The sequence below is a fragment of the Portunus trituberculatus genome, chromosome 33, assembly GCF_017591435.1.
Source record: "Portunus trituberculatus isolate SZX2019 chromosome 33, ASM1759143v1, whole genome shotgun sequence".
NCBI classification, from domain to species: Eukaryota; Metazoa; Arthropoda; class Malacostraca; order Decapoda; family Portunidae; genus Portunus; species Portunus trituberculatus.
In genome coordinates, this window is record NC_059287.1 from 10,930,196 (window position 1) to 10,942,695 (window position 12,500).

The window sequence follows — 12,500 nt, forward strand, 5'->3', positions numbered from 1 at the left end:
ACACAAGAGCACCCCATTTTCTTTTTCCAACCACGTAACCTTAACTAACCTGAAACACAAACAAACGAATGAAAAAAAAAAGTAACACAAAATAACGGAGAAACAAAAGTACTACGATTCAACACACACACACACACACACACACACACACACACACACACACACACACACACACACATCAAAACCCAGAACAGGTCGGATAAAGCTAGTGCTGTTCTGTTATTTGCTTTGCGGCTATGCTTGTGTAACCTAACCTCACTACAACTACCCTGATCGTCGTCGGAGCCAAGGACAGCGTCGGGAGATGCCTGAAGGAGAACCAACCGCAACGTACACAAAATATACTCTCAAAAATAGCCACAGCGAACATGAGTGATATAAATGACTACAGAAAGATATTGCAAAAAAATGCTTTAGAATTCAACAGAGAGAGAGAGAGAGAGAGAGAGAGAGAGAGAGAGAGAGAGAGAGAGAGAGAGAGAGAGAGAGAGAGAGAGAGAGAGAGAGAGAGAGGAACGCAGTAATGACAATTTAATCAAACTTCATAAACACAAACATAAAATTTGATACTAAGATGAAGGAGAGAGAGAGAGAGAGAGAGAGAGAGAGAGAGAGAGAGAGAGAGTGTTGCGCTTGTTGTTTTTGTTGTTTTCAGTCTCTCCATCTCGCAAAACCTGACCTCACACGAACCCTCTCGCTTCGTTTGGCTTCCCTGGTGCACCAAAAACTTGTCCTCCAGCTTCAAAGGCTTCACATATCTGATTCGAAGCTTCCCACCCAATCTAGACGCACAAGCATCTCCAAGAAACCCACGTAACACACTCTTACATCAAGAAACACCAAATTTTACGGATAACAGAGAGAGAGAGAGAGAGAGAGAGAGAGAGAGAGAGAGAGAGAGAGAGAGAGAGAGAATCCAACGAGGTGAAATATCTCAATTGGAAACAAACTCAGAAACACTTAAGACAAAAAAATAAATAAAATAAAAAGAAAGAGAAAACTACATGAGTGAGGGATTGAAAAAGAAAATGGAAGTGTGTGTGTGTGTGTGTGTGTGTGTGTGTGTGTGTGTGTGTGTGTGTGTGTGTGTGAGAGAGAGAGAGAGAGAGAGAGAGAGAATGCGCGCGCAACCAGTGGACATAAGGCGAGGGGAGAGGGCGGGCGGACGGACACACACAGACAGGTAAAGGGATCAGGTGTGCACCGGGGAACCACAGAACCACAGCCCTCACTCCACACCCGCTTCCACACACACAACTATCCACACCTGCTCCACACCTGTAACGCCACTCCTCCCTCCCTCCACTTCACACACCTGCTCTCTTCCACCCCACACACACCTGTCAATACAGCAAAGTTCTGTGTTTTGGTGTCATTTGCAAAGTCATGTTTTCCTACCTCTCTCTCTCTCTCTCTCTCTCTCTCTCTCTCTCTCTCTCTCTCTCTCACACACACACACCTGTTTCTTTGTACAGTAAAGCCATATCTGTCTTCCTTACACCTGTTCATCTCTCTCTCTCTCTCTCTCTCTCTCTCCAGACACTCCTCGCGTTATAGAAAAAGAGAGAGTGGGAGAAGAAAAATACGATCAGTTTCCATGTCGCCGTCTTCAGTTCATGGCAGTTAAGTGACTTGAAACCCTCCACAACCGCCGCTGCCTCGTACACGTGCACTCTATTATCGAACTTCGCTTCCCGGGAAAGTTAGTACGGTGTGAATTTTAAACACGATGTAAACTTTTGTACTATTATAGACTTCAGTGCAATATCAACTTCTCCCAAAGTGCACTCAATTACCGAGCTTCGTTGCTTAGGACACCAAATACGTATAAAGAGTATGATATTAATTTTCTCTTTCTCGGACAAAAATTATAGGTATATATATATATATATATATATATATATATATATATATATATATATATATATATATATATATATATATATATATACTAATAAATGAACTATTAAATAATGATAAACAAAATAAATAAGAAAATAAAACTTTATCCTTTCGTAAACTGTGGTGAGAATTCAGGATAACCAACACACACACACAAAACAAAACAAATAAATAAATAATAATAAATAGAAAAAAATAATAAAAATTAAATGAAAAATACAAATTATATAAATCAAATTTAAAGCTAAAAAAAATAAATAGATAAATAATAATAATAATAATAATAATAATAATAATAATAATAATAATAATAAATATAATCACATTAAATTAATAAATAAATGAATAAATAAAAAATAAATTAAATAAATTAAAATAAATAATAACAATAATAATAATAATAATACAAATGAGAACAGAATCTGGAAAGCTTAAAGCGAGTTCACACGTGTCAATATGCGACTCAAATTTCAAGTCGCTAGAAGTATCAACAGAGCCCTTTTAGTCGGAACACGTTCACACATAGTGGCTGGTAAGTATCGGCTGGATGGATGGAAGTGAGTGTAAACAAACAGCTACCCAACAAGATGTCTTCCTCTGGTGACGATCAAATTCAATCTTTACAAGTGTTGAGTCCTCAGCCCCAGCAACACCCTGCACCGAGGGAAGCAGTCACTGGAGAGTGGCAGCGATCTCATCGAACGCCGATTTGCGTCAGCTTTTTCTGCTGCAGAATTCATTTTCAGGGTTCCGGATGTGCTCTTTTTCCTTCACCAACTCCAAAATCTTCTCTAGATACATCCGGACACCACATTTTCAAACCTTTCTCCGTGACGTCACAACGTAAACAAAGTCGCAAATCGACTGAACAAAACTAACATGTTAGTCTTATTTTGCGACTGGTTTTTCTTGGAAACTCTACCGACTTGTAATTTCAGTCGCATATTGACACGTGTGAACCCACCTTTACTCTGACAGACAGCCGTAGATCGGCGCGCGCACACACACATGTAAATCGAGGAGTTGTGACCTTGTTGTCCCGTGTGCCTGGTCTCAGACCTACAAGATCGGAAATAATGAGCTCTGAGCTCGTTCCGTAGGGTAACGTCTGGCGTCTCACACACACACACACACACACACACACACACACACACACACACTTATAATACATATCTCATAGGAAATTCTATGCTGTTTAGTCATCAGTACTGTGAAGTGTTCCCATATAGCAGACTCAACGTCCACCCTCTTCCAGTCACTTTCCAGTCAAAGTTCATCCTCTTCCAGTCACTTTTCAGTCCACCCATACTCTTCCAGTCACCTCTTCATCCTCTTTCCAGTCAAAACTCATCCTTCTCCACTCAAACCTTACCCTCCTCCAGTCAACCTTCCCCTCTTCTTCCAATCACCTTCCCTCTTTTTTCCAAACACCTTACAGTCTACCCACTCTTTCCTAGTCACCTTCCAGTCCATCCACACTCCTCCAGTCATAACCCAGTCAAACCTCACCCTCTACCAGTGGAAACTCATCCTCTTCTAGTCAAACCTTACCCTCCTCCTTCCAGTCACCTTCCAGTTCACCCCTCTTCCAGTCATAAGCCAGTCCCCAGATACAAGTCCAGAACACATCCAGTCACGACACAAAACTAAATAAGACACCTAAGGGCAGGAATCTAGCTGAAATGAATGCTTGTTTGACCTTTGTGGCTTTGAGAGAAGATAACAAGTGAGGTATCTTAAGCTGAGCGTTATGAGGTGGTTGGCGTCCCTTCATACTTACTGATCTTACGGCGTGGAAGAATCAAAGGCAGGGAGTGAAGGAAAGGTTTCAGTGCATTACAAGGAGGTTTCAAGCATTTCCAGAGTTAAATCCAGTTTAGGTTGGGTTTGATAAGGTTAGGTTAGGTTGAGTTAGGTCAGGTTAAGGTTAGGTTAAGGTTAAAGGTTAGGTTAGGTTAGGTTAGGTTATTTTGAGGTTAGGTTAGGTTAGGTTAGGTTAGGTTAAGTTTGGTCTAGTCTGATCAGGTAATTTTTTTTTCTAATACCATGTGGGCTTTTCACGGGAATTTATGGGCTAAAGGGGATACTTTTTGGGGTACCTCCTATCTCAAAGTCCACCCGCTAGGAAACCGTTGCCCTAAGTGAGGAAGCCCAACCTACACTCGGACCATGGACAGGATTCGAACCCGTGCGCTTGCAGACCCCTCGGACCCCAAAGCGCGCATGGTTAGGTTAGGTTATTTTTGGGTTTGGTATGGTTTTGTCTAGTTTGGTCTGGAACTGTTTGGTTAGGTAAAGGTTGGGTTAGGTTAGATTTAGTTGGGTTTGGTTAAGTTAGGATAGGGTAGGGTATGTTAGGTTAAGTTAGGTTTGGTTACCTTAGAATAGGTTAGGGTAGGTCAGATTAGATTAGCGTAGGGTAGGTAAAGGTAGCGTAAAGTAGGTTAAGTTAGCGTAGGATAGGTTAGGTTACGGTAGATAAGGTTAGCGTAGGGTAGGTTAGGGTAGGGTAAGGTAGGTTGAGATAGGTCAGGTTAGGTTTCATCAGGTAAGTTTCATTAGTTTAGTTTTGGTCTGATCTACTCTCTCTCTCTCTCTCTCTCTCTCTCTCTCTCTCTCTCTCTCTTGTGGGGGTTTAGGAGGTTTGGCTAGGTTGGGTAGGTTTGGTTGGGGTTTGGGGTCATTTTCAGAGTTCTTGCTACAGTGTGTTAACAAGAGTGCATTACAAGAAGGTTTCAGTTATTCCCAGTGCTTTTATTTCAGTGTGTTTATAAAAATATGAGTCAATGTTTGTTTACTGTCGTGACTCCTGCACCCATTATATCTACTGACACTGTATACAAGTCATCCATCATCCATGTACTACACGCTAACAACCAAAGTGGGTGTGGGGGGGCGGTGTTGGGAGGGGGGGGGAAGAAATAAAACAATCCTACATCCACCAACCATCCACTACAATAATAACAGCGCACACACACACACACACACACACACACACACACACACACACACACACACACACACACACACACACTTTCCTGAAGGTTGTGGATAGACAAACACCACTCTTGGATTCACTAGTCACCACTACTCTTCTATCACATCCACTAACTCATCCACTACGTACAATAACTGAACCACTTTCCTGAATATGGATACGTATACCACTCCTAGGCCAACCAAGCACCTCATCCACCATATCCACCAATACCTGAACCACACAAACACTTTCCTACGAGTGTGACTTTATACCTCTCTCAATCCACCAATCATCCACCTACTAGTCACGCTACTCGTCATCCATCCTGCCTCCTGTCCATCTCATCCACTCCTCCACCAAGCAGCTCCACCTGAACCTGACACCACTGCTTTCACTCTCCCATATGTTACCTTTATGGTGGAGTGCGACCGTATATATATCAAACAAATTGGACAAGGTAAATGTATCTCTCTCTCTCTCTCTCTCTCTTCCCAACTGTAATATTTCTTTTCTCAATGTCTTTTTTTATTATCAAAGCTCCTTTTTTTTTTTAGTTGCTGTAAAAATAACACTTTTCAATCCCTCAGATTCAATAGAGAACACATTCATCATTCAATTTCACTGAACAGCACCTTTTATTCTGATTCAATTACGTAGGGAAAAAAAGCGCATCATTATTCAGTTACAGCAGATAAGGCCTACAGATTCCAAGAGGCCTGTGTTGCGAGCAGCCTCAGATTCCATTAGTGTCTCTATAGAGGGTTGGATCTCACGTGAGGGAGGGATCGACTTACCTTACCTTTACCTGATCCCTTTCTTCTCACCTACAGATTGAACGAGGCCCTGTATACAACGGTACTGGGAGACGTGATACTGCTGCCCCTATCACACTCCCACTCCCACACACACACACACACACACACACACACACACACACACACACACACACACGTTTATATACAGTGAAGAGATATACTGCAGAGATATGAAGAGAAAACACTAAAAAAAAGAAAGTGGAGAAAAGATACAAGAGATAGGAAGAGAGAAGATTGAGAGAAGAACAGGGAAAGTGGAGAAAAGATACAAGAGATAAGAGAAGAGAAGATTGAGAGAAGAGCAAGGAAGTGAACAGAAAATATAAGAGAAAGAAGGTGAAGAGGATAAAAACTAAACATTGCATAGAGATGAACTGAGAGAACGTGAAGATATTTACTACAAAGATAGGAAGAGAGAAGATTGAGAGAGCAAAGACAGACAGAAAATATTAGAGAGAAAAGGTGGAGAAGAAAAAAAATCAATAAATAGTACGGCAGAGAGGAAATGAGGAAAGATTGAGAAAAATAAAAAGAAGAAAATGAAGTTACACCAGAATGATTAGAAATTAAATAGAAGAAACACGGTAGAAATGGAAAAGAAATACTAAACAAGAATAAAGTAAAAAAAGGAAGATAGAAAAGAGGTAAAAAAGGGAAAAAACAAGATTGAAAGAACTATAAAGCAAAAAGGGAAAAGAAGAAATAAAAGACAGAAAATAAGAAAGAACAGGAGTGAATTTGAATGTCCAAGATGATAAAAGCGATATGGACGTGATTCACACAGGTGGTGAGGTCTTACTGCACACTAACCTAACCTAACCTAACCTAACCTAACCTAACCTAACCTAATCTAACCTAACCTAACCTTACCTTACCTAATCAAACCCAACCCAGCCCAACCCAACCTTACCTAACCTTACCTAACCCAACCCAACCCAACCTTACCTAACTTAACCTAACCTCACCTCACCTCACCAAACCAAACCAAACCTTACCTTATCTAACCTAACCTAACACTAACGAGGCAACAACTACTAAACAGATAAACAATTAAAGGAAAAATATAAGTAAATAATCACCTGGAAAAATACTGAAGGAAAAAAAGTTCAATAACTCACCTCTTAAAGAAAAAATAAGAAAAATAAACGTTTGAAGATAAGAAAGGAAAAAAAAGCATGATCGCGTAATTTGAGACAAGCGGAAAGAAACATAATTACTGAACTGTGATAATATAAAGAAATAAAAGACGAAAAGAAAGACAAGTGGTGAGATACTGCGAGAGAATTCTATACTGATGAAGTGAACGAAAAATACTGAATAGGATCGAATCTCTTAAAAAATTTGAAAAGATAATTGAATTAAGACCAGTGTAATCTCTCTCTCTCTCTCTCTCTCTCTCTCTCTCTCTCTCTCTCTCTCTCTCTCCACCGCAGCTTCTACGAGTTCCGGAGTCAAATAAAACCCGAAGGACGATTGAAGAGAGAGTGAAAGTGAACGACCAGAATTGAAGTTATTTAAGTGCGCAGTGAAAATCAATCCATTACCACTACTGCTACTACTACTACTACATCTACTACTACTATTACTACTACTACTACTACTACTACTGGAGGTGAAGTGTGCCAGCCTCAGTCTCTCAGATGATCATGTCTTCTCCTAAGTCACCCAAGTCGGCCCTCAGCAAGATAGGGTTGGGTCGGCCACGTCCTCTTCGCATCCTGGTGCTGGGACAAACCTCCGTGGGAAAGACAGGTGAGAGAGAGAGAGAGAGAGAGAGAGAGAGAGAGAGAGAGAGAGAGAGAGAGAGAGAGAGAGAGAGAGAGAGAGAGAGAGAGAGAGAGAGAGAGAGAGAGAGAGAGAGAGAGAGAGAGAGAGAGAGAGTGTGTGTGTGTGTGTGTGTGTGTGTGTGTGTGTGTGTGTGTGTGTGTGTGTGTGTGTGTGTGTGTGTGTGTGTGTGTGTGTGTGTGTGTATTTACCTAAATGTATTGTACAGGGTTCGAGCCTCATAGTACTCTCTCTGTCTCCATATCTCTACTTATCCAATTTTTCTTTAAGTTATGCACATTATGTGGTGTAACATCTTCATCACTCAATACATTCAGTTCCCTATGCATTTGTCTTAGGTGGCACACACGTAACTATGATTTTCCTTTTTTTCTTAATTCCTTTGTCTTGATTGTCACTACCATTACTTTTGCCATGCCATCACCATATTTCTCTTCCTCCACACATATATTAACATAAACAATCATCATCTCTCCTCCTCCCCCTCTTCCCTTCCTGTCTTTTCTCCAGCTATTATATCCCACTTCCTTAAAGCTAACTTGGATCTCCACCTTTAGCTTTGTTCTTACTATGCACATTACATCTTATCTTTTTTCCTTCAACACACTGGACAACAACCCATCTATGTTAGTATAAGTCACTCTTAATTTCTTGCCTCTTCCATGACCTTCTCCTTCTTCCGAAAATACCACTTCTTCAGTCTCATATCTAGAACCCTCCAGGAGAAATTCTTCTTCTCGATCTCCATCCTTTTGTCGTTTTTTTTTTTTTCCTTAGCTTCATTTCTTAGCACTTTCTCCTCCTTCTCTTCCAGGCTCATATCTCTTTTAATCTATATATCCTTAAATTCAGTACCATCAGCCACTTTCCCTTTTCTTGTCATAATTTCCTCCACCACCACCTGCGATCTCATTCTCACTTTCATTGGTCTCTTACCTCCTTCATTAAACTCTCCCAACCTAATCACTTCCTCCACTTCCTGGTTCAACTCCTGTGTGCTGTCCTGGACATGTTTGATAATACTTTTGGCCAATTCTCTTTCTTCTCGCTCTCTCATGAACTTGCTTGGATTTTTTTTTTTTTTTTTTCCTTCAGTCAAAAATTAAACATTTCCTTCTCCTTAATTACTTGTATAACAGTGTGCTTTGTCTTTTCCTGTATTTCCTTCCTTACTAACTCTGAAAATTTAACTTTTTCCTCTTCCTGTTTTTGTTTCCAGGCATTTCATAATTCCTCCAATTTGATTTCACCCATTCCATTCTCTACTTTATCCTCCCCAACATACAACCTTTAGTATATCGTTTTGTTTCTTTACCTCTTGCATCTCCTTCATCACTTGATTGATTTCTGTTACTTTCTCACATTCTTCTAATCTTACTTTTAGTTCAGTGTTTTCTTTTATTCACTTGTCTTGTTTTTCCATCATACTTGACATCACCTCCTTCATGTATCTTATCTCCCTTTCCACGTTTATCAGTTTTCTCATTATTACCTCTTTCCTCTAAATCCTTAAAAACCCTTGTCCGTGTTATCATCACTCAGTCTCTTCACGCTAATTGGTGTTTCAATGAATTTTCAAAACATGGAGATTGTTTTGAACACATACATCTGGCAACGCCACCTAATTCCGCCTCTTTCTCCATTTTTCTCTTTACACGGGACCCAAATCTTGTTTATTATGGAGACAGGAGAACCCTATGGCCCCCTTCCCCCCTGTACATACGGTCCAGGTCAGACTGTAAGGCCTATTAGAGTGTGTTCCCTTGGGAGTTCCTTGCGTACGTCCTCTCAGTACGGCTTTTCGTGTGTTTATGTGCGTTTATTTACCTAGTTGTAGTTTTACAGGGCCTGGGCTTTACGCTCGTGTGGTCCCGTCTCCATATCTACACTTATCCAATTTTTCTTTAAAACTATGCACACTCGTTGCTAACACTACTTCCTCACTCAAACTGTTCCAAGTCTCAACACATCTTTGCGGGAAGCTATATTTTTTAACATCTCTCAGACATCTTCCCTTCCTCAGTTCTTTATCATGCGATCTTGTGCCTCGAATGTCATATTCTTCTCTCAGGATCAGTTTCTCATTATCCACTTGATCCATTCCGTTAATCAATTTATAAACTTGTATCAGATCCCCTCTCTCCCATCTTTGTTCCAGGGTTGGTAGATCCATAGCCTTTAGTTTTTCCTCATATGTCATCCCTTCAAATTCTGGAACCATTCTTGTAGCCATTTTTTGTAGTCTCTCCAACTTCCTTATGTGTTTCTTTTTATGGGGGGTCCACACAACTCCTGCATATTCCAATCTGGGTCTTATTATAGTACTTATCAATTTCTTCATCATTTCTTTGTCCATGTAGTGAAATGCTAATCCAATATTCGTGTGTGTGTGTGTGTGTGTGTGTGTGTGTGTGTGTGTGTGTGTGTGTGTGTGTGTGTGTGTGTGTAATTCACCTCGGTCATCTGCTGGTCACCCAGCCAGTCTTCCCCATTACGGAGCGACCTCAGAGCTCATAGACCGATCTTCGGGTAGGACTGAGACCACATCAATACACAACACACACCAGGAAAGCGAGGCCACAACCCCTCGAGTTACATCCCGTACCTATTTACTGCTAGGTGAACTGGGGCCACACATTAAGAGACTTGCCCATTTGCCTCGCCGCTTACCGGGACTCGAACCCGGCCCTCTCGATTGTGAGTCGAGCGTGCTAACCACTACACTACGCGGTGTGTGTGTGTGTGTGTGTGTGTGTGTGTGTGTGTGTGTGTGTGTGTGTGTGTGTGTGTGTGTGTGTGTGTGCATTTACCTAGTTGTATTTACCTAGTTGTAGTTTTACAGGGCCTGGGCTTTATGCTCGTGTGGCCCCGTCTCCATATCTACACTTATCCAATCTTACTTTAAAAGTATGCACACTCGTTGCAGACACTACTTCTTCATCCAAACTGTTCCACGTCTCAACACATCTTTGCGGAAAACTATACTTTTTAATATCTCTTACACATCTTCCCTTCCTCAGCTTCTTACTATGCGATCTTGTGCTTCGACTGGCATATTCTTTTCTCAGGATCAGATACTCATTGTCCACTTGGTCCATTCCGTTTATCAATTTATAAACTTGTATGAGATCCCCTCTCTCCCTTCTCTGCTCCAATGTTGGAAGATCCAAAGCCTTTAGTCTCTCCTCATATGTCATCCCTTCAAGTTCTGAGACCATTCTTGTAGCCATTTTTTGTAGTCTCTCCAGCTTCCTTATGTGTTTCTTTTTGTGAGGGGTCCACACTACTCCTGCATATTCCAACCTGGGTCTTATTATAGTACTTATCAGTTTCTTCATCATTTCTTTCTCCATGTAGTGAAATGTGTGTGTTTTATATTTATACCATGTGGGAGTCACGCAACACTATCCTCAAGACTAGTGGATCTGTTAACACTGAATTGCTTGATAATAACACCACCTCCCCTCCTCCCGCGGCCTCTGTCCATCTCCCTAATGTAAGAGTTAACCAGTACTCTCCATCATTCATCCTTTTCTCTGGTAAACCCTGAAACTCCCTGTCTGCTTCTGTATTTCCATCTTCCTATGACCAGAACGCATTTAACCCTTCAGTACCGAGACGCATTTTTATCTCCAGTTTTGGGTATGATTAGAGCATTTTTATTTGCATTAGGAAGGGTCTATGGAGGCCAAAAGAATAATAACCAGTCTTTACTACTCTAATCCCAGCATAAATTTCTAAAGCTGTATAAAATGACAAAACGCGTCCAGCAAGTACTGAAGAGATTAATTAAGGAGGTTTCAAGACATTTACCCCTTTCATTTGGCTGACTCAGATCTGCTCGCGGACTGGCATCTATGTGGGCCTTTTTGTTTAATAATTGTTGTTGCTCTTGACCAGATTTCCCCTCTTACACAAAAACCTATATTAGTGAGTCACGTAATACTAATCTTAATGCTAATGGATCTGCTAACACTGTAATGCATGATGGTAACACTGAACACAAGCAATATTCACGTCTGACCTGAACCCCTTCAATACTGGGACACATTTTAACCTTGAGATTTGTGTACGATAAGACCTTTTTATTGACATTAGGAAGGGTCTATGGAGGTCGGAAGGTTAATGGCCAGAATCTTCACTAGTTTAATCCTTCACATAAATTTCTAAAGCTGTATAAAATCATTAAATAGTAACCAGAATGAATATGAAAGGAGGTTTTAAGACATTTACCCCTTTCATTTGACTAACTCTTTCGGATCTACCCGGGGACTGACATGTAAGTGGGCCTTTTATTTAATATTTTTTGTTTCCTACGGCCAGATTTACCTTCTTAGAAAAAAAAAAGTTATCATAGTGAGTCACGCAATACTAACCTTTATGCTAATGAATCTGCTAACACTGGATTGCATGATGGTAACTCTGCAACACAAGAAAATTCACGCCTGACCTTCTCAACACTTCGAAACAGCAGCGAACCTTTAAAGAACACAACAGTCCACCACGCAACACTGCATCACCAACCCTCACTCACACCATCCATCCCCGCAACACAAAAGGATTCAAACACTGAACTTTGCGGGGAAATAAAACACTACACTTTTTTTTCTTTTTTTGTGGTTCACGCTGGGAAAAAGAAATTCTCTCTCTCTCTCTCTCTCTCTCTCTCTCTCTCTCTCTCTCTCTCTCTCTCTCTCTCTCTCTCTCTGAAACGAGTTAATAACATTCACCCTTTGAATTTCACATCATGCATTCATCCCCCCTCAGTTTAAAATTCCATATAAAAAACCCAACTTGCAAGAACCGTGTGTGTGTGTGTGTGTGTGTGTGTGTGTGTGTGTGTGTGTGTGTGTGTGTGTGTGTGTGTGTGTGTGTGTGTGTGTGTGTGTGTGTGTGTGTAACTGAGAAGAGGTTGAAGGTTACAGCTTAAAACGGAGAGAAAAAGAAAATGCCATGTTGAGAGAGAGAGAGAGAGAGAGAGAGAGAGAGAGAGAGAGAGAGAGAGAGAGAGAGAGAGA

The 12,500-nt window shown here is 40.9% G+C and overlaps 1 protein-coding gene across 2 annotated transcripts in view; it reads left to right on the plus strand.

Moving 5' to 3' along the window:
- LOC123512218 (ras-related and estrogen-regulated growth inhibitor-like) overlaps positions 1–12,500 on the plus strand; it is a 50,110-nt gene that overhangs the window by 12,598 nt on the left and 25,012 nt on the right. For both annotated transcript variants that reach the window (XM_045268466.1, XM_045268467.1), the window contains exon 2: positions 5,713–7,449. In XM_045268466.1, coding sequence (XP_045124401.1) covers positions 7,338–7,449 — 112 coding nt within the window. In that variant the 5' untranslated portion in view covers positions 5,713–7,337. The remainder of the gene's footprint in view (positions 1–5,712; positions 7,450–12,500) is intronic.